Source organism: Pseudochaenichthys georgianus, chromosome 22 (assembly GCF_902827115.2).
Source record: "Pseudochaenichthys georgianus chromosome 22, fPseGeo1.2, whole genome shotgun sequence".
In the NCBI taxonomy this organism is placed as follows: domain Eukaryota; kingdom Metazoa; phylum Chordata; class Actinopteri; order Perciformes; family Channichthyidae; genus Pseudochaenichthys; species Pseudochaenichthys georgianus.
In genome coordinates, this window is record NC_047524.1 from 4,899,090 (window position 1) to 4,922,458 (window position 23,369).

The following is a 23,369-nucleotide window of genomic DNA, read 5'->3' on the forward strand; positions in this document are numbered from 1 at the left end:
CAAGTTACTGTTATAGGAGTATATTCTGATATTTGTCACCTAAAAAAACTGTAGTGGAGTTTCCCTCTTGTGTGTTTACCTGTTTAACACAACACAAACGAGTTTTGACAGTGGTGTAAAGTAACTAAGTAGATTTACTTAAGTACAACTTGAGGTACTTTTTTTGCTACTTTGTACTTTTACTCCACTACAATTCCAAATACTGCATTTTACGTAGTGTGAAAGGTGTACTTTTATGAAGTCAAATATAACCAAGTCTTAAATCAGACTTTAGTTCCACCTGGAGTAAATTTACAAGCTATATAAGTCATTAAAACTAGCTGCACCTTTACCAGCTTTGATAACACTTTAATGATCAATAATGATAAAACATATCATATATATTATTCTGAAATGGACCAATCTGTATAATGAGTACTTTAACTTTTGGTACTTTAAGCATATTTTGATGCTGATACTTTTGTAGTTTTAATTGAGTAACATTTTGAATGCAGGACCTTTACTTGTAACAGAGTATTCCTACACTCGGATACTTCTACTTTTACTTAAGTACAAAGTCTGAGTACTTTTCCCACCTCTGGTTTTGAATTGTAACTTTTTTTCAAAGAGCAGGTCCCTTTCCCAGGAGCAGCTGATTGAGAGCCAGAGAGCGCCCTCTGCTGTCAGAGGACGGTAGTACACCACAGCGAAGACAACTTTTAAAGCTTTGGAGGAAAGAGATGTAGTAATTAAGACATATTGATACAGAAAAAAAATTAGCAACTACTTCAATAATCTTTTCATTATATATATTTAGCAAAAATTGCAAAAGATTCACTGGTTTAAGTTTCTCATGTGTAATCCCCTAATATTTGGTAAGTATCTTTTTTTACAATGATATATATAAAATATGACTATTGCAGTTTTGGTTTTTAGATTATTTTCTGATATTTTTATAGGTCAAACAATTCGACGATTTATAATTGACAATGTTATGTTAAAATATTTGTCATTGCAATATGTAACATGGGTAAGTGTAAGGATTCAAAGCCCTTCACTTTTTACACATTTCTTCACAGATTTGCCACTAAACAGAAATAACAAACGATGCTCATTTATCATGACTTTACCCATTGTCAATCATTCCTTTATTTCCCATATTCCCAGATTCCATTGAGATCCTCCTCAAAGGCTCACATGTTTATGTGTCATACAATATTAAATATGGTTGCATCTTAAAATAATTTTTTTCTTTTTTTAAAGAGACCGGAAAGCTTTTTTTCAGCTTCTCTGCATATAACCGTTTTAATCAGAGCACACAAATAATAAAACTGGACATTTACATTACTTACAGTTCACTTTTTAGAGACACAAATATTAATTTGGTTATAAATATGCAATAAACGTACATAAGACATACATCTCTGGTCCTGCTAGACGACATGAAAGTCATATTTTAGTTTTGAAACTCACACAATCTAAAATGTTACTCATCTATGAAGAAAGGCTGAAAAAGCTGAAACTGTTCCTGGCACTTTATCAAACACTGCCATCTTGAGGCAGAAATAAAGTTGCCATGACTCCTAAAATGCAGTTTAAATTTAAATATAAAAAGATAATTAACCCTAAATCTAAGTTATTAATCAAGATCAATAAATGAACAGGAAAATGCAGATTTATTGTCCTTAAAGGTGGGGTAGGTAATGTTGGAGAAACAAGCTCGAGTGCGCTAGAATTTGAAAATACACAGCCGGAAAAAATCTGCCACTTCCTCACAGAGCCCCTCCTCCTCGAACGCGCACATGACCAATGAGGGCACGAGATAAGTTTGTGCACAGATGGAAGGCTGACAGGCAGGTAGGCCATCCAGTTACTTTAGCCGGGCTGGCTGAAATGATTGGTCGTGCTTTTCACAGTACAACGGCTTCCACAGATGACTTTTTAATGGATTTTTTTTTTTTTGTCAAAGCACTTCATGTATTCATTGCTATCGGGATGTTAAGAGCATTCCATGGAATATAACAAAAAGTGTTTCTGAAATAAATTACATACCCCACCTTTAAGTCTAGTACACACACGTCTTGGTATCAGAAAATATCTCCAGTAATGCACTTTAAAATACAATGACGCAAGAGTCCATTGAAAGACCCTCCATGACTGGTTTCAAGTTATTAAATGTACGTATTCAGCCACTAAGTAAAGCTTTCTTGAAGCAAATCAAGGTTTATTTCCTCATTTCGATGGTGTGCCAGAGACCTGGATGATGTTCACAGTGCCCTAAAAAAGCAGATATGCACACTGTGTGTTTTCACTGCAGTAAAAGTACTATTCGGTGTTGAGGTTCATGTCAAAGTATCATCTCAGAAATGTAGGCGCAGAAACAGACGGATGAATAAGTTAACACTTTTTTTACCTGCACAAAATCAAAGAGGAAATTCTCTCTTTTTTTTTTAACAACAAAAAGAATCATAGTAATAATTAATTGCATGATAAAAAAAATAACATACAAGTGCAAAGTTTTGCCTTTAAAGCTTGATTGCGTGTTTGGAAACAGTTCAATATCGACCAAAGGGAATCACTGCTACAGTACTTTGACACGCTCAGTAACGATATGACAAGAAGAGACGAAACGTGAGAAATATGGACAGGAACTGAGCAGCAGCGCATGCATGATGGTGATGAAGAGGATGATGGTGATGATGCCTAAAGTGGCAGGTTGGCACAGGCCCTGAATGACATCTAACAATTGTGTTTCCTTCATTGAAACAAACTGAATACTGTTCAATAATCTCAGTCAACATTAGAGCACCGAGTCAACTCAATAAATTCAAAAACACACGTCCAGATGTCGAGCTGACGGTTCTCTCATCTGACAGTAAAACATCTTCTGCCAAAAATGGATCATTTAGGGGTCAGTTCACCCAAATTCCATAAATACATCCAGTATTTTATAGTACAAGTGCTATAGCTTTTGTTTTATAAGACAATGGTTGTGATGCTCTCAGCACTGAACAATTTAAAATAAAAACTACATTTTTTATTTTCAGATGCAATGTGTATAATCCACACCCCGTAGTGTGGACATATTCATAAAAATTGCTTGGTTTCACACAACAAATCCTATAAAAACTGTCATTTGAGTGAAGCTGACCCTTCAAAGCAGTGTTTCCCAACCTTTTAAAGTGAACTTAGATGTTATTAATCACTATTGACACAAATGTGGACATTGTGTCTTATCTGGAACTCTACACCTCCAGATCTTTGGTGCCAGATGTTTAAACTGCAGTCGTCAGTCCAAACCAAAAAGTGACTTTTTCCATAAAAGGCTTTAAACAATGTGTTTTCCAAATTCTCTCTAGGACATGTTAAGAGACGTCTATGTGTACAACGAGTGGATCTTCCCTGTAAGAAAGTCTTAATCAATGCATTTTGATATAAAATGTACATTTAATGCTTGGGGTCTCCAAGTTGGAAACCACTGCTTTGAATGGTCACATTACGACGGGTCATTTCTGCAGCTCCGGCAGAGGTTTGGTCCCTTCAGCACCACGGACAGATCCCATAGTAACAACGGACAGAAAAGAGCCACAATGTCTTAGCATCGGTCTAAAAAGGACCACTTTTACAGGCAAAACATGCACAAAAAGCACAAAGCCGTGTTCTCCAAGATGAGACTTTCCGCTTTGGCACACACATTGGTCTCTTAATCACGACACAACTCCACTGACAGACGCTCACAGGAACCGTCCAATCCTTCGACTCTAAAATGCACAACAGCAGTCACGGCTTTATACAAAACACTTCAAAGTACCAGCCCTCTAATTCATGTTGCAAAGCACTACAAAGGTTTAGGTCAGGATTTAACTCATAGAAAGGTACAAAAAGAGGAAGCACTGTGCTCAGGAAAAGTAGCTTTCAGTCAATTCCCAGGGAACCAATAAACAAAAGTGCATCAAAGACAACAGGACGTCCAATCAGACCGGCCCCCCTCCCTCGGCTCTGCTTCACAGAGGCACGCTGAACGAGTCGTTCATCAAAGAGGGGAAACCTAGTTTTAAAAATCTGCCCCGGGAGACGTTGGTACCAAACAAGCGGTTCCTGTGATGCACGGTTCTTTTCCCTACAAAAAGAGAGCGCTGGTCCCACAGTGCGAGGAGCACGGCGTATGGTTGGAACAAACGGCACCGCTTCAGCTAATCGAGCCTGCTCCCAGAGGGGCGCTGCATATAGGACACTTTCCCTCTTCCTCCACTTGAGCTATTAATACACCCAAACAAAAGTAAAGAGGCTTAATGAGGCAGCAACAGGGAACTCATGCGAACTAAGTAAGACAAGAGCTTCGTAGCGTTCGGCTTCAAGGATGCCAGCTTTTTGTGCCGGCCGCGGATACTCTGCTATTTCCACTGTGGCTGATGCGATGAGGGTAAAAGTACATTATGTGCACATCTTTAAAGAAGTATGTTCGGCGAGGTCTTTTTGAAATGGCAAAGCAACACAACAGTGAAAAAAGATGCATAGTTTTAAAGCATGATCACGTGCTGGATGTGGTCTTTGTAGGTCCTATAAAGGATCTCTGAGGAAACACGTTGAATGTTTCGGAGATGGAGCTTTTGTCAACAGTCAGACAAACAGAAAGTGTGATATAAATAGAAGAAGCATTTCTTTGCATATACACATGAAAGGATATTTCTCATGCAGCTTAGAGCAGCTACCTTGAAGTTAATGCTTTGGTTCGGATTCAGAGTGCATTCAAATGGAAGAAGATGAGGGAGTCCCACTGCGTCCTCATTGAGCAGGAGAAGCTGTTTGAGGCTGCTTCACACACTGAACACAGAGACCCAGGACATGAACAGAATACAGCGTTTCAACCGTTACCTTGAAAACAGACTAACACGTACTTTTTCAAAAAACATTTACCAGAGCGTGGCGTTCACTTCGCCGAGCTCTCCTGCTTTACACCAGAGTTGTAACATCGGGACATTCAAATATTCAGGCTATTGTAAAAAGGGTTCTTGGTGTTTTCACCTCAGGAAAACTTCCCCATACACGTGGGCATACTCAAAGTAAACAAACTCACATTCAATCAAGTGAGAATCTGCCCGAAAAAGCCCATTAAACAAAGAGGTTGATGTTTCCATACCAACCAGATATCCGCCTCGAAGTGAGAGCGGTCACATAGTGCAAAGGTCACCGTTTCAGTCATGCAGTACAACATGGTAAATAGAGCAAGGGGCGACTTGATGTTTGATGCTTTCAGAAAGACTTTGGGGAACGACACAATGGGCAACGTTTGCACTGTTGCATTCAAAAGTCAGAATGCACCACCGCTCTTTAAGCGCATTTTTTTGGCACACAAACCCTTCCATTTTCCAATAATGTGATCTTTTTCTTTTCTGACAAAGAAGCCACTTGATGCTGCACATTTGGCATCTCAGAAAACCACAACCGCCGCGACCGGTTCCCCTCGCACTAAGCTGATCAGAACTTTCCAAATGGGATGTTCTGCTCAATCCAATTGGTTGTCTTTATAATGAAGTCTTCTACCACACAAAGCACATCCAGAGCCGGGCTAAATAGTGCCGCGAGGATCCGACCGTGTGGAACAACAGCACTGCTGAGTCTGGACGTAGTCACACTCCAACATCAGAGGCAAAAATCAGTCTAAAAATAGCTCTCCATGTAGGGTGACCTTCCCTGAGGCGGCTGCACTCCCTCATACGACAATAAAAGACATTTGGCTGAACAAACTACATCCACACTTGGTTGTTCCTATTAAAAATGGTTTGCTTCTTTAGTCCTGAGGAACAAGGAAATTACTTTTTTAAATCTACTGGACACAACTGCAGTCCAAAGAACTTGCATATCTTTCTTATAGCCGTCTTTTCTTTCCCATAATAGTCTTACACAGTCTACTTAGCTGTGTCTCAGTAACCGACTTGAAGCATTAATGACGACTACATGATGAATGAACAACCATCTGACCACATAGAAACAGTCCTTTGAGCTGATAAAACACACACGCACGTTAAAAGGACTCACTGTACCCCTTGTTTCTTTTCAGATCAGGTCTGAACCATGAATAAGTTAGCAATATAGCTTATCATAAATAAATCTCAGTCTGTAAAATTCACATATAAATACTCTGCTTCGCGTTGCAGAGACTTCCCGGATCAGAGAAGTGACCGGACGTTTCTCTACGCTGCGTTTCTTCTCTCCCTTTGCACCAAACATAAACACGAAGCATCCGTGGCGTAAACACGACGACTTTCCCTTTAAAACCTCAGGAGGCGAGGACCGACACGGGTGAATGGAGCGGACGGAGAGCGAGCTGCGACTTCCTATCGTATGTCTGGACCTGGGGCAGTGGGGCAGTAGGTTTGACATGTTGGACCCTGGTGGCGACCTCTTCCTGGTCCAGTCCCTGATCGACACAGTCAGCGTGAGAGAAAAGAGGCTATTGCTAGTGATGATTGATTGAGACTGAGGAGAGGGTCGCTGCTCCTGCTGCATGCTTGGTGTGGAGACGTGTGGACGTCCATGCAATCGGAGGGCTGCCAGGGACGGAGAGAAAGATAAAGGAGCTGGTCCGAGCCATCCTGCAGGTCCTGAAACCGTCTGAATCTCAACTGTTCCCGTCTCACTGTCCCTCTGAGAAGTGGAAGGCTGGATGCTCTGCTTGGTGCTCAGAGTCCGTCCCCAGGGCGGCGGGGGTGTCGTCGGCGGGCGTGGTGAGGGGGGTGCTGCTGCAGGGCTGCAGCTTGGAGCTGCCCTCTGGAAAACACTTCTCCAGAGACTGGGAGGAGGAGGACGAGGACTGCGTGCTCTCACTGGAGCTGCTGCGGGTCTCCGTGCTGGTACTGGTCTTCTTCATCTTCCTCCTCTTGGCTAGCGGCGCTTTGTCCACCGTCTGCAGGCGGAAACCTTCACGCTTACATTTGTTAAATGCCTGGAACAAAAGAAAAAGAAATGGGATCGTTGAGCAAGTTGTTGAGATTTTATCTGAATTATTCATTTTACAAGGGATGCACTGATTCTTATACTTCAACTCAGGGTTTCTGCTGCTCTTCAATGCTAACCCTTTAGCATTGGAATTAATAGTAAGCATCAGTGCTGATACGGAAAGAATATATCAGATTTGGTAGATCACAACATTTTCCAAAATGTTGCTTTATCAAGTGCGTTACCAATGAAAAAGGGGTTTTCTAAGATTCAATCCTAAACCAAATCACTTGGTTAAACTAGTGACTATTTTAAATGTCAGATTTTCAATTCATTTCAATGTATTTATTTTCCCTTTCAAAATGCCTGTTTTACTTTGGATGATTGACCTTATAATACAATTATAACAATAATGCCTAGCGTTTCATGTTAGCATCTCTATAACTTCTGTTCAATTGGTGTTTAAAGTGGCAACTGTACAGTTCACGAGCTGCAGGTTGAAAACAACAAATCAATACCACCCAAATGTTTCAACAGGAAGCCCAGAGTTCCCGACCTACATCTAAAACAAGCACACACTGCAGGTCATTTCTTACATGGAAGGTAGCTTTGACGTAGGTGTGGACGGAGGCAGTGGAGGAGCCGAGGATGTCGGGGGTCATGAGAGGGTTCGAGGATAGCTGGCTGTCGTCCTGCAGCCAGGCGTTGTAGCGCAGGCCGCACATCTTAATCCTCTTGTTTGGGTCCACCGTCAGCAGCTCTGTAGGAACGAGACACAGATAATGACCTGCTGCTCCAAATACTCAGGAGAGGAGGTGACTTCCTTCTCAGGAGGCTCAGTCACTCTGAGCTACTTTGAGGGTTACAAGTTCAAGCTGTGACCCGGACATCAACAAAAGGGTGCTGCTGCAAACAAGATTCAAAACGAACAATATTTTTGGGACATGTTGTCACTCAAAATAGACTCTTTAAATAACAACATAATCTAGATTTGTTTTGTTGTTTTAATGCTGGACAGATTCATTCACATTAGGGCTGCAACAAACGACTAATTTGATAATCGATTAATCTATAGATTAATTAAACGATTAATCGACTATTCAGATTATTTGCACAATTTGTCAAACGCTCTTATTTAGCCATCAACTTTTAGATGTTGCACTTTTGGCAACGAGCATTGTCCACCTCAAGACGGGTAACATTTAACCACACTTTGGAGCGCGTTCTCTCCGCCATCTCCGCAGTGTTGCTCCATGTAGCAGCCGCGTGCGTGTAAACTGCCGCGCCCCCTCGCACACAGACGGGAGAGAGAGATCTCGTCTGGATTGGAAAGATCTAAAATACACCAGACGCATATTTTTGTCTTTTTGCATATTAGAAACGAGTTGGCGACACTAAGACTGTGATATAATGTTTTTGTAGCAATAATACATGACATATATTTTGTAAATGTCTCCAGTACCGATAAAAAGACCGATAACGTTGGAGCTTAACGGCGCGTAAAACACACGTGATGACGTCACCAACGAATCGACGACTGAATTAGTTTTTTATTAGATTTTAATCGATTAAGTCGATTAGTTGTTGCAGCCCTAATTCACATGTAGAATTTGAGTAAAGGAAGCATTTATCTTCCATTAGAAATGATATGAAACCACCACACACTGTATATTTTAGTCTTTGTAACAAGTGAGATCACATCTGAACTGTGTTGTATTGTGTAAATAGGGGAAAGGGCATCAGGCATATTCCTATGTTGTCCTAATTATTTTTAATTTACACTATTTCTGTATTTTTACATTACATTTTCTTTCTTCTGAAACCTTAACATCTTGTCACTAAAACTTCAGCAGCTAAACCCTACATTTCATTTATGTATCTTCAACTGTAAAATATTTACTTCACAGTACAATATTTTGAGCAATAACTCAACCATCTGGTTAAGTCAGTTTTGCATTTATTTATACTGAACATTCTAGAATTCTTATTTAAACTATTATTATATTTTTAAATGTAATCTTATAATCAATTTTTCAGCATCATCATCAATTGCACTGTTTTTATAAATGGTGGTTGATTTCACATGCGTTACAATTTTTATTTTCTTAAAACTGGATTAAAATCACAAAAATATGTGATTTAATCCACAGTCTCAAGGTGACATAACATCTGAGCTCTCGTTTTATGAAAATAAACTTCTTGCATATGTCGACACATTGGATTTACGATCAAGCCCCCGGTGTCCTCCTCACCTTGGATCAGGTCCTTGGCCTGCTGGGACACATTCCTCCAGGCCTCGCCTTCGAAGGAGAAGTCTCCCAGTTTGATTTTCTTCATGATCTCCTCAGCACTGGTGTGGGTCAGGCTCTTCTCCTGACACTGGAAAGGCACCTGGCCGGACAGCATGGTGTACTGCAGACAGAGGGAACAACAGTCAGAACAGGGTATATGCAGAAATCCAGAAGAAATATAAGACCTTTTTTAAGACCCTTTCCATACATTTTAAGACCTCATCGCCACTTGGAGTTTTAACCGGTTACATTGGCGACACACTTTACCTCACATTGACTATATACAATATTGATTGTCCTTCCTCCTTATCTTCCAACCATTTGGACGCAAACTTGCATTTCCCCATAACGATGTTGGTTAGCAACCGGCGTAAACGGACCTTCCCAACCAAGGTGTACCTCAAGGCTCTGTGCTTGGACCCCTCCTATTCAATATCTACATGCTCCTACTTGGTCAAATCATCCGCCAACATAGTCTCAGCTTTCACTCTTATGCTGATGACACACAGCTCTATCTCTCCACCAAACTGTCCACTCAGCTCCCCCCTCAATCCCTTGTCAACTGCCTACAGGACATAAAAAACTGGATGTCATCAAACCTGCTCAAAATCAACAGCAATAAAACAGAGCTCATGATTGTGGCTCCCAAGACGCAGCTCCAGAAGGTTGGAGACCTGCTTCTCTCCATTGACGGCTGCTCCATCTCCCCGTCCACTGAAGTCCGCAACCTGGGAATCATCCTGGACACCACCCTCTCTTTCCAGGCGCACATCAAATCTGTCACCAAATCCGCCTTCTACCACCTAAAAAACATTGCCAGAATCCGGCCTTCACTCTCTGACTCTGTGGCAGAAACCCTTGTACACGCCTTCATTACATCCCGTCTGGACTATTGCAATGGAGTCCTGTCCGGGGTTCCCAGCAAAACCCTGGATAGGCTCCAATACGTCCAGAACTCTGCCGTCAGGCTTCTCACCCACACCAAGCCATGGCACCATATCACCCCCACCCTCATCCACCTACATTGGCTGCCGGTCAAGTCCCGGATTCAATACAAAACACTCATCCTCACGTACAAGTCCCTCCATTCCCTCGCCCCCCAGTACTTATCGGACCTCCTCCATCCCTACACCCCTTCTCGGAGTCTGCGGTCCTCAGACACGGGCCTGCTCTCCATCCCCCACTCTCGCCTCCAAACTGTTGGTGACAGGGCGTTCAGTGTTGCGGCCCCCACCCTCTGGAATGCACTTCCTGCCGAGATCCGTAATGCTGCCTCCCTGGACAACTTCAAATCATCACTAAAAACACACCTGTTCACCCTGGCCCTAGCCCTTTTCTGGTCCCCCGGTTTCCTTTATTTATTTCTTTGGTTTGCCCGTTGATTGTCTGTTTGTTTTGTTTGTCCACCATGTACAACGACCTTGGGTCCCTTGAAAGGCGCTATATAAATATCATTTATTATTATTATTATTATTATTCGCGGGCTATCAAGCAGTGAGCGTGCGATGTCCTGTTCTGATCCAACGGGATGCCATAAATAAACTACACAGAATCACACTACACACCTACGCAATGATTACATTCAGGCAGACTGTAGAATACAACCTCTTTGGACCATTTATATACTTATTGAAAACAAGCTACAAAATGTAATACCTTGGAAAATGCCGTTTAATACTTTTTGATAGCCTTCATTTTCGCTAAATTGATTTATCAACTTTTAATACTTTTTAAGACCCCGCGGACCCCCTGCAAGAGGACAGTTAACAGACCTAAAGATCTAAAAAGTTTGCGTGGCACAAGAAATGCCTAACTAGGAGATAGTGTTTGAACATACCTGCTGTTCAAATAATGTTTTAGAAATATCTCAACTTTATTATTAACATACCCGCTCATTGGAGAAAATAACTTTTTCCCTTCGACTCAAAAGCAGAAGGGGGATAGATATTGGGAAAAATGGGATTTTTATAAAAGTCTAGGATCTTAAAAATTGCTTTTTTTGTATGACCTTTTATAATATGTATTGGGAACCGCACATTTTTACCGATTGTGCTGTATTTTCACAGTCCTCACCTCTTCGATGGTAAAAAAAAAATAAAAGCATCCAAAAAAAAAGAGCTCTTGACCGATTACGACCGTCCGCATTATTCCACTGTCATGCTGCGTGTTGTTTACCCAGCAATAAACAGCGCAGTGTGCTCAGCTGGATTAAAAGTATCCTCCCACCTTGGCCTGCTTATATTCACCCTCAGATTTCTCATTAGGGTGACTGTAGTTGGGAACAGCCCTTTTAGCAGTGGAGGATTTCTCCCTCTCTCTTCCCCTCTCTCCATTTCTGTGTCTGCTCATTTTGCTTTCAGGGCATTGTGCACACAGCTTGTCAGGAGACATTTCATCAAATCTTCAGACACACAATACTCCCATTTCCCCCCAGGGGGCATCTGTGTGAAGCAACACTCTACAGAGAGCCTGGACTCAGAACGGATGAGTGGCCAAATACAGAAATCTCTCTCTTCTCTCTCTTCACCCTTCCTCGCTCTGTTTCTCATCCCTAACTCTCCTTTTAATTGTCCTCCTCTACACAGAAATAGCTTGAATTAGGATGACATTTCCGCTACCGGGGAAAAGCGTCTCGTATTAGTGCGGCCTGAGAGCCGGTACCGCTTGCTCTCTTCATTGTCGTGGTGAGCGTTAAAGTGTGTCAGCTCACCACAGGATGCTGGAGGTTGTAGTGCTGAACACGAGCGGGAGATGAATATCGTGCAAATGAGATTAAAGAGAACACGCACACACATGCATTTGCAACACACTCTCACTCCCTAAGCGTCCAGGAGCGACGTTTGGTCAGTGTCCGTGGCGTCCAGTTGTGAAGCTCCTAGGCTCCTTCAGCGTCATAACGGGACGCACATAGCTTTCAACTGATTGCAATGTATTCCCATCTGCGGCGGGATTTGACGCTCATGGAAGCACGGCATTCGTTTGTGTCGGCTGCCCTAAAAGGCAATGTGAGCGTCCATTCCCATTGGATAATGGAGAATTGTACACCCGGAAGTAAGTATTCCTCTTACTGTCGATTGATTTTACAGTGATATCTGCACTACTCATCGACTAAAAAACACCAGATTATCCTTGTTAATTACACAACATTGATTGGTTTAAATTGTGTGCAATGTTTTTGTATTTTTCCCCTTCGTTTCGGAGAAACACATATTTTTTCTGAGTAAAGGATGGCAGAAGACACTACACTACCCAGAATCCCCAGCTATCGTTTGGACTACACCATGTGCTCTGTTTGACAAACCCCGTTTTTTTTCACCATTCATTCCAATGGCTGGCGTCTATGTCACGTGATCTTCAAATGTCTCCCTGCAGAAAAAGAAAACATGGCCGAACTTCGTTTTATTCTCGGTGGAAAATGCCTATTTTAAAGTTAGTTTGGCCATTAAAATGCGTTTTGATGTCATTTGATGCGAGAAATATGAGTTGTTATTTCAGATTATGTGTGCAGTGGATGTACATGATCTTTAGTTTGCTAGTTATTACGAAGATTACTTCAGGAAATCGCGACGTTTTCATTGTTACCAAGGTGGTTGCTAGGGACGCTGCTATCGATATTATTTCTGTTATGTTGTTTAACTGTTTAATGGTGTTATCTTTATTGCTACCCCCTTCCCCGTCAATGTATAGTGTTGGTCTACAGCGCAAACATATTAGTTTAACAAAATCCGCATCTAAAGATAGCCTACGTTATTTTCTCTTGTGCAATTCCAGTCTCACATGTCAGAGCACATCGTCATTAACAAATACCGGAAACAGACCGAAAACATTTAAAAAAAATAAAATACCTTATTCCGAGTGTGCTTGCGTTTCTCTTTGAAAGTCATCACATAACGGCATTGTAATACACGGTTCGGCTGCATTAAATATTACATATCTGCCGTAGTTCTGTATTTATAGCCCTGATGAGAAGACAAACATGAGGAACTGAAAACGTGACGTGGATCATAAATATATCAGCCATTAAACAACATCTTACATTTATTTTCACACAATACGTCTCCTTGCAGTATCAACACTAATTCGGCTCACTTTTATATTTGATCCAATTGGTAGATAGGCTGTATTTACACCATAAAAGTGCACAGCTGATTAAAAGGGACACCTAGTGGTTAAAGCATGTTATTGAATTTCATTATTTTTATTATTAGATATTAATAGGATCCCTATAAAGTATATTCATTACTCGTTATTCTCTACTAATAGTTAATTAAAGACTGTATATAATGACTATTTTGCACATCGCTTTCAAGATTTCCTAAGGTTTATTGACATATCATATAGGCCTACACAACTATGGTGTAGTTCTGCACTGAATGAAAAACTTGGGTCGCAGGTTCCTCAACAGTGCATTACAAGACATCTATCAATATTTGTGCATACCTCCAGCAATGTTAACTATGTTGAAGCACTTATTTTAACTGATATTATACATAATGTATTATACTCTTATAAGATGTATGTAGATATTTCATCTCCGGCCTTGTCAGGTATTGAACAATCAATAAATAAAGAACACAGAATTGTTAAATATAAAACACAGAATTTGTGTGATTATACTAAATGATTTAAAAATAAACACCACTGCATATTTACAACTGTTACACATGCTGATGTAACGCAAATGTTCCAACTTGGGATCAATAAAGTATATCTTATCTTAAGATGATCGATGGCTACTGCCATATTTGCAAAATGTGCCTCTGAACCTTGACAAGTGCATGTTTCAGGCTTATCAATTAATGTAATATAATGTAATGTTATCACAGGGGTCACAAACATAAGACCAGCTGTTAAATAAAGCTCTTCTGACCTTAGCTGGCGTGTGGGTGTATATATTAATGCTGCCCATTATGGGCACAAGCTATTTTCACCCATTTATTAATTATATGTTTTAAATTTGAGTGTTTCCTGTCCCCTAAACCTCCAGGGATGTACACAGTTTAATACTGGCAACTTCTTATTATGGGAAATACGAAAACGTCTTTTAAAACTACAACTCCCAGTAGAGACGTTCCATAGATAGAGAACATGTTGCGAAACAGAATAGCCAGCATGTGTAGTTCTGGGGACGGGGTGGGGGAGGGGGGGGGGCGCGGTGAACCCGTTCAAATCAATTTCAAGTGCTGTTCAGAATCGGCTTAACCCTCGGAGCACACTCTCCAATCACAGAGCTTGAGGACTATCACGGGGTTTGTCAAACAGAGCACATGGTGTAGTCCAAACGATAGCTGGGGATTCTGGGTAGTGTAGTGTCTTCTGCCATCCTTTACTCCGAAAAAATATTGTTTCTCCGAATCGAAGGGGAAAAATACAAAAGCATTGCACACAATTTAAACCAATCAATGTTGTGTAATTAACAAGGATAATCTGGTGTTTTTTAGTCGATGAGTAGTGCAGATATCACTGTAAAATCAATCGACAGTAAGAGGAATACTTACTTCCGGGTGTACAATTCTCCGTTATCCAATGGGAATGGACGCTCACATTGCCTTTAAGGGCAGCCGACACAAACGAATGCCGTGCTTCCATGAGCGTCAAATCCCGCCGCAGATGGGAATACATTGCAATCAGTTGAAAGCTATTTGCGTCCCGTTATGACGCTGAAGGAGCCTAGGAGCGTCACAACTGCATGCCACGGACACTGACCAAACGCTCCTGGACGCTTAGGGAGTGAGAGTGTGTTGGCATTTGAACTAGGGCTGCTCGATTATGGCAAAAATCATAACCTCGATTATTTGGGTCAATATTTTTTTTTTTAACAGTATGTTTTTAACAGTTGACTACTCTGAACTTTAAGTATAATTCAACTGAAAAACCAAAAAAAAAAATAATAATAAAAAAAAAAAACGTTATTTTTCGATTACGTTGTTTTTGTAATCGTTGCAAGCCATAATCGTAAATTGCGATTAAAATACGATTAATTGAGCAGCCCTAATTTGTACATGTGCACACCAAAATCAGTAAGAAAAACAGCTGATTGCTTCAGAATGGCCAGCAGCAAATGTTTTCTCCATTTATTGGATAACATGAACAACAAGCAATGGGAGTGGGGGGGGTGTCCGGTGGGGCAGGAGGTGAACTGGGACCTCTCCAAGTAGCAGCCCACACTCCATATGGTCTGATCTGGTCGGGGACTTGAACCGGCGACCCTACGGCTCACAGTCCAAGCCCCTACTGACTGAGCCACTGCAGATTTTAGCCTCATTATATCAAATATTAAATGGCAAAATGTAAACATTCTTTGCTTGAATTATACATTATTTATATCATGTTTATTATAAATTCAAAAACACTGCGATTTAAAAAGTTAAATCCAATCCTTTCATGTAAATGTTTAGGATATGGATATACGTTTTTCAAGCGAACCATCAACAGTGACGATAAATGCTGCCATTATTGAATATTTACTTTAATTAAATGTAAAGAATTTCTTCCATTAGGCCAGTATTCATTATGTCACTTTAATAAAACTGACCATGAGAAAAAAAAGATCCCAAAGTGACGCCCTAACATAGTGACGCCCTAACAAAGTGACGCCCTGACATAGTGACGCCCTAACATAGTGACGCCCTAACATAGTGACGCCTTAACATCGTGACGCCCTGACATAGTGACGCCCTGACATAGTGACGCCCTGACAAAGTCACGCCCTGACAAAGTCACGCCCTGACATAGCATCCTAGGTCCAATAAAGATTTACAGTAATGCCAAAGATAGCGCATGTGTTGAAACTTATTTATAATTTTACACCAATTTCCATCAGTTCCTCCAAGAAACCTTTCTTTTTGTTTTTCTTTCACCCTAATTTCATAGTATGAGCCACAAGTTCTCAGGTTACCCAATATAAGAAAAAAAAAGACAAGCACATAATCTCAGTCTTTAAAAACTGTGTCCAACAATGGCATGATATTTGATTCATAAAAAAAACTGATATTGCAATACTGGCTTAGACTTGGCCTCAGGATAATGCAGAGTTGAATAATCATTCGTATTTAGTTTGAACCTGAGCCGCTCTGATGTCCCCCAGCACTCACCAGAATGACCCCCAGACTCCACAGGTCACATGACTCGTCGTAGCCGTCGTACTTGAGGATCTCAGGCGCGGCGTAGTGCAGGGTGAAGCAGGGCGTCTTCAGGAGCTGATTGTCTGGCGGTTTGAGGCGAGCGAAACCAAAGTCTATGATTTTTATCTCGGAGTTCTCACTCTCGTCTGTGAAGAGCAGGTTCTATGAAGCAATTGGAGACACGGACAGCAATCATTTCTTTCTGCTCAGCAAAAACTGGCCCACTCGAGAGTTTACTGAATTGGACATCAAGACTTGTCTGACCAGGCACACGTTAGGGTCAAACAATTGTACTCTTGTTCGGTGGAAGATTGCAGAGTCATAATGACAATACGACAGATGAAACAAAGTTCAGAAAAACACAGTTATTCTGTTTTAAAAGCTTATGATCCAGGGTGTCTGTATTCATCACAAGAACACAGACTGTGCTCAAACTGAAAACTATTTTGGATTGGAAATTAGCAGTCAGTGATCAAGCTACAGGCCACAGTGGAGGCCAAACAAATGGGGAATTTAACTTCTATTGAATTATTCTGGGGCAAATGTATCTAAATCGTCATATGGAGCAGAGATACAGCCAAAACATGGCTCCCATATGTTCCCGACCAATCAGAATCTTCTTAATTACCACATTTGCCAACCAACTCTTGTAAAAGATGCATTCCACCACCAGCCACTGGGTGAGTGTAGTCTAATGGCTGAGAGTGAATGTGTTTGGGGGGGGGGGGGGGGGATTACAAATGGATAACCAATAGGCGCTTTCACACCAGAGTACTTTTCCCTTTTAGTTCCGATAGTTCCTGGGATTTTGCGTTCACACCAAAAAGAGAACTTGGTTCATGAGAACTTTTCCCCCCTTTTCAGTCCCTGCTAGAGAGGTGGTACTATCCTGGGGAGAAAAAATTTCCAATTTCTGATTGGCTGGGCGGATTGCAAAGCACGCCCCGTAAAACTCGGAAAAGTTTTTTGAAGCCGCCATTGTATTTGCTGGCATTAGCATTATTAGCATTAGCCCCGCGCACCAACGGAGAGAGAATAACTTATGGCAACACAAAAGAAAACATGGGAGCGGGGGAGATGAGGAGGTGTCGGTGTTCTGGCGATTTACTCGGAAGGCTTCAGTAGAAGCTGCTGGGAGTCCCAGCAGCTTCTACTGAAGCCAGTCCCCAATTCCGGGGACTTCCGGCCGGGGACTTTGGGCGGCAGTATACGCCGTGAAGTGGTTTGCGGCCTGCCAGTAAACCCAAAGCAGAAGAAGAAGAAGTGACGTCAGCGGCCTAATCCTCCCTCAGGGACTTATTCCGGTGTGAACGCGATCGGCTCTTTAGTTCCATGGGGGTACCAAGTGCTGGGAACTAAGTGCTGGGAACTAAGTGCTGGGAACTAAGTACGGCAAAGTACTTAGTGTGAAAGCGGCTATAGAGCACAAATTATTACATCAATTCATTTAATGGGAAGATGTGTATAATTTGTTTTTGTTTAAAAAAAAAAAAAGCCAGAGACACATACAAAAAGTTAGTTAAACACAGAAATGCGATTAGAGAATGGAGAGAATTTATAAAAGTGGCTGGAAAAACACTGATCCAATACCTCCGGTTTGAGGTCCCTGTGCACCACTCCTACGTCGTGCATGTGACTGGCGGCAGACACCAGTTTCCTCATGATGCGGCTCGCCTCTGTCTCGCTGAAATGTTGCTTCCTGCGGATCCTCTCCAGCAGCTCGCCTCCACCCAGCAGCTCCAGAACCAGGAACGTGTGGAGCTGCAGAGAAAACACACACACAAAACATTGAAATTAAATGTACAACCTTTATTTTTTGAAGATTCTCTAAACAGGGTTCATACACTTTTTCACCAATGATTTTCAATGACCTTTACCTAATTTTCCATGACTCTCTCAGCAGTACCAATGAAAATGGTTTATTTTAACATGGAACAGGAAAATAAGGTCTGCATATGAAACATGTTGTGCCTATCTAAAACAAATCAAATAGTAGGCTTAGCTTCTACACGCTAAAGCAACTAAAATCTCTCACCAGCAAAATACCTTGTCAGTTAAATGCCATTTATGTTTCATTACTATACAGTATTTATTATCATTATAGTATTACTATTTCGGCAATTAGATCAAATATAAATTAATTATATTTGATGCAAATTTCCATGATGTTTCCAAAACTTTGGGAAATATATTGTTTTCCATAACTTTTCCAGGGCCTGGAATTAGCATTTTCAATTTCCATGACTTTTCCAGGTTTTTAATGACCGTAAGAACCCTGTCTAAAGTAGAACAAACCATCCTAACTATTTTTTTATATATTTTCAATCTTGCTTTCACAGCTTGCTGCACAACAAAATCTTGAAATGATGGATGAGAACTTTTTGTTGCATACTAAATAAAGCAAAAACAGCCCATCCTTGATGCCATGATGGTGAAATCAAACGATAGCATTGAGTGAAAGTGAAAGGAGCCAAACAAAGTGGGAAGGGAATAATGTGTCTGGGCGTTGGGGCAGAGTTTCTCATTAGCGCTCAGTCTGGGGAACAAAGGCAGGACTGCGTTGAGGCGAGGCTTTGATCTGGGTCACAGGCCTCCGAGGTACAGTAATAACCCCACTGAGCTCATCAGGACTAAAGTGGTGCTCCTGGGTTTGAAGGAGCGGGGATAATGAACCTGTACACAGTCAGCCACACGGTCCACCTTCCCAATAACCCGGGTGAGCTACATTTGCAACACACTTAGTTTGGTTGGAGTGTCCGGCTCGATTAGCAACACAAGTAAATCTAGGTTGATTCTATTCAGCGGCGTGAATGGGGGACTGTCCAGCTGCAGTTTATAAATACGTTTGGTGTGAAATATCGGGCACACGGGGAAATGTTTATGGGACAATACAAAGGAGAGATAAAGATAGACCTCCCTATTAATCTGCCTTGTTCCAGTTCCAGGACTTATTAAGGGCTCCACAGAGAGCCATGCAAAACAGAATTCATGGCTGTAAATGTATCAGCTAAGATTACCTGGTCGTGATAGATTTCATGTAGCTTGACAATGTTAGGGTGGCCGTCGCAGAGCTTCAGGGCTGCTATTTCCCGCTGAGTCTGCGCCTCCATCCTGCAGCAAACACAAGCAGGAAGCCAGAGAACTGTCACAGAATACAACATAAATACACACATACGCAGTAGAGTGAGAACGTGGCCCAGTTCTGTTTCCTTTTATAGGTTTTTTTCAATTGCCACAAGCCACTCTGCAGTTTTGATCATTATTATTATATTAAGTGTGCCTGTAAAAATAATGTGCAAAAGTAGGATTTAAAAAAAGGGGACAGAATAACCCATTCATTTTCTACTTTGTCAAATATAATCTTTTGACAGTAGGTTGTCATTCTCTAATGCCCAGTGTTATCCCATAATTCACAGAGGATCGCCCCTTTTTATATTCCTCTAGACGTAGCAAACAAGGTTTATTTGAACTCGTACGTGCAGTTTGGCTCAGCTGATTTTATTTACCGTGACATGCACAAACTAACAAATAGTTAGGAAACAATAGGGTGCTGATAGAAAAGTGTGAACAAGTCTTCAGGAACATCCTATTTGTTTGTGCCTTCTTATTATAGCTATAATATTTGGTGCCACACACTCAGTGGAGGAGTGTGTAGGACTGCAGTCCACACACACGATCAAAGCTTGTTTTGTAACAGTTTGTTTGCGAGCACAGATGTATTACATTTCATTAACCCACATCTGGCAACCCTTAACAGAGTAATAGAGCAAATAAAATCTGATACATGTTGAAATTGAGTCAAATTCTGATTTTTTTTGTATTCATTGGTTTTAAGTAATGCTGTCAAAATTACCGCGTTAACGGCGGTAATTAATTTTTTGAATTAATTGCGTTAAAATATTTAACGCATTTAACGCATGTGCAGAATGGCCCGCCCCATACCACCAGTGGCAGCGCCAGGGTATGGCTGGGGTAGGCTACAGCCATACCAAGAAATGGCTTAGCCCCACCATGAAAAATGATGTTAAAGTAAGCAAAATAAAGTCCGCCAACTCGCGGAGTAAATTGCACAGACAGCAGTTAGTAAGATTGATTTCAGTAGCCACTCGTCTGGAAATACCGAAGACTAGAAACGGTTTTGAAAATGTTTGTCACATAGTGATCGTCTTCTCAATAGAACATCTTTGATAATCTCTTCTGGCAAATCAGAATCAAGATAACGGCGTGGTGTTGTTGCAGGAAGTCCCGACGGAGAATACTTTTGCGATAGTCTTCTACATCTCTATATACATCGATACAACATTACGTGTTGATAGAAATCAACACGTAATGAAATAAGACCCCACGGTTTGATGATTGATAGGTGTGTGGGCTGGCTTTCATTTTGACACACAGAACAATGTTAAATGTATATATCCGCCTTCTTTCATTTATCTTTCCATTCCCACACCAATATACATAAAGAAATGGCATATTTTGGACATAGTTCGAATGGTGATTAATCATGATTAATTAATGTTTAAGCTGTGATTAATCTGATTAAAAATTGTAATCGTTTGACAGCCCTAGTTTTAAGATAACATACATAGTTTATGTTTTGTGTATGATTTGGCTGAGAAAGTAGTTCTGGCAGTGAGAGAAAGAGGGAGCCGAGCATAAACATCACACAGCATCTGAGTTGACACATCTGAGGAGAGCAGGATGCGAGTTTGTACCTCTTGCTGACAATCTTGACTGCGTATTTCAGCCCGGTTTTCTTGTGTGTGCACCGCCTGCAGATGGAGAAGCTTCCCTCTCCCAACGCGCTGTCCTTCAGGTCCATCTCATAGCTCATGTAGAAAGGAGAGTCCTGAAGACCGGAAAACATTTGGTCAAATATATAAAATAAAAAAAATATCATGAGACTAAGTTCTTTCTGTTTGATTTATATAAATGTTTTGTACACTGCTTTTCCTATGATCATGTGCAGATCAAATTAATTTGCCGTTTATTTGACTATTTTTGAAGCTCGACAGCTGTTTCTGATCTTTTCTTATACTGTAACTACTGCGACCAAACACAACAGATCATGTTCTTTGAACTTCTTCTTTAGAGTTCCCATGTTGTCTTGTTCTCCACAAAAACACAATTCATGTGGCCGAGGCATAAAAGTCCTCTCTCCTGCGTTCTCAACTTGAAGTCTAAGGAGTCTTATTTACAGCATTTATATTAAATATGCAACCTAATTCAATAACCAGTGACAACAGCCTGACACAAGTATTGCGTATTCTATGTGATTATAAAATGCGCATGAAAAACAATGAGGAACCAAGTGCATTTCTCTTGTTGTGCAATGTTTTCAAAGGCATCTGCAAAACACCTGGAAGTAGCAAATGTAGATTTTCTAGATCTGTGATACAATATGAGAGATCAAGATAGGAAACGGTTGACTGGCTTCCTGTTCCTGAGAGAGAAAATCACACAAAATCCTGTTGAGCCGGTGAGCTGAGGCTTTATGGAGTTGGAAGCATACAGTTGCCCGACTGCTCGTCTAAAACTTCCCCTTTCTGAAGTGAGTAAGCACCAAACAACGAGTAGGCTATTACCAAGCTTGCATGCAAGTCATGGGAATTCTATTTGATATGTCAAGCATTTTGTTGATTCATTAAACATTGCACCTTTTGGGGCTGGACTGCAATCATTAGAATGATTCATTGTAGTTCCCATCACCAATGTCACAAAGTTTGCAGCAGTTACTCAGAACATTGATGAAAACACTTGAAACCTAGTGAGCCCACAAAACAACAACGCACAGCTGCCTCTGGGAAAACATTACGCTGGACAGATACAGCAGTGTATTCACTGATAAACAGAATTAAATAAACAGGATCAAGCCTGGCAGCTGAATCTAAACGTTTGTGAGGAACACAAGTTTGAGTGAAATGGAGAAGATAGGGGTGGAAAAAAATCTCACGTGTCTGTGACAGCAGCCATTAGCCTAAGTGTGTTTGTGCTGGAGGATCCAAGTCCATCCGTCTCACCTTCATCATGGCGCTGCGGGCCACCGCGGCAGAGCGGGGCCTCTCGGAGCCCCCACACAGCTGGAGATGGTCGTCCATCACCACATTCCTCTTAAACAGGATGGAGGGGGCCATGAAGGAGTAGCCCTGCACAGAAACACATGAAGTCTACGTGTTTACATGGTAAAGTGAGGGTAGGACTAGAAGGACAGAGAGAAAAGTACACCCAGTTCTGCAGCCTCAGTAAGAGCCCAATTAAACTTTATCTAATGTATAACAGACATTTATAGTCTTTTCATTAGTATTTTTACTTGAAATGATGAAACAGGGTGTATGCAGGAATCCTGAAGTCAGATGTAAGACCTTTTAAGACCTTTTTAAAGACCCTTTCCCAACATTTTAAGACCTCATCGCCACTTTGAGTTCTAACCGGTTACCTTGGCGACACACTTTACCTCACATTGACTATATACAGTATTGATTGTCCTTCCTCCTTATCTTCCAACCATTTGGACGCAGACTTGCATTTCCCCATAACAATGTTGTTTAACAACCAGCGTAAACAGACCTTCGCGCTATCAAGCAGTGAGCGCGCCATGTCCTGTTCAGATGACGTCCAATCCAACGGGATGCCATAAATAAACTCCACAGAATCACTACACACCTACGCAATGATTACATTCAGGCAGACTGTAGAACACAACCTCTTTGGACCATTTATATACTTATTGAAAACAAGCTACAAAATGTAATACCTTGGAGAATGCCGTTTAAGACTTTTTAATAGCCTTCATTTTCGCTAAATTGATTTATCAACTTTTAATACTTTTTAAGACCCCGCGGACCCCCTGGAAGAGGACAGTTAACAGACCTAAAGATCTAAAAAGTTTGTGTGGCACAAGAAATGCCTAACTAGGAGATAGTGTTTGAACATACCTGCTGTTCAAATAATGTTTTAGAAATATCTCAACTTTATTATTAACATACCCGCTCATTGGAGAAAATAACTTTTTGCCGTTTAAGACTTTTTAATAGCC

General features: G+C 41.2%; 1 protein-coding gene across 1 annotated transcript in view; it reads right to left on the reverse strand.

Annotated features, from left to right (window-relative positions):
* Positions 1-933: 933 nt before the first annotated feature.
* rps6ka5 (ribosomal protein S6 kinase, polypeptide 5) overlaps positions 934-23,369 on the reverse strand; it is a 31,158-nt gene continuing 8,722 nt past the window's right edge. Inside the window, exons 10-17 of the mRNA XM_034111522.2 lie at positions 22,354-22,479; positions 21,049-21,182; positions 19,351-19,444; positions 17,924-18,094; positions 16,304-16,495; positions 9,171-9,330; positions 7,515-7,678; positions 934-6,925 (exon numbers count right to left, since the gene is read on the reverse strand). Of these exons, the coding sequence (XP_033967413.1) occupies positions 6,617-6,925; positions 7,515-7,678; positions 9,171-9,330; positions 16,304-16,495; positions 17,924-18,094; positions 19,351-19,444; positions 21,049-21,182; positions 22,354-22,479 (1,350 nt within the window). The 3' untranslated portion in view covers positions 934-6,616. The remainder of the gene's footprint in view (positions 6,926-7,514; positions 7,679-9,170; positions 9,331-16,303; positions 16,496-17,923; positions 18,095-19,350; positions 19,445-21,048; positions 21,183-22,353; positions 22,480-23,369) is intronic.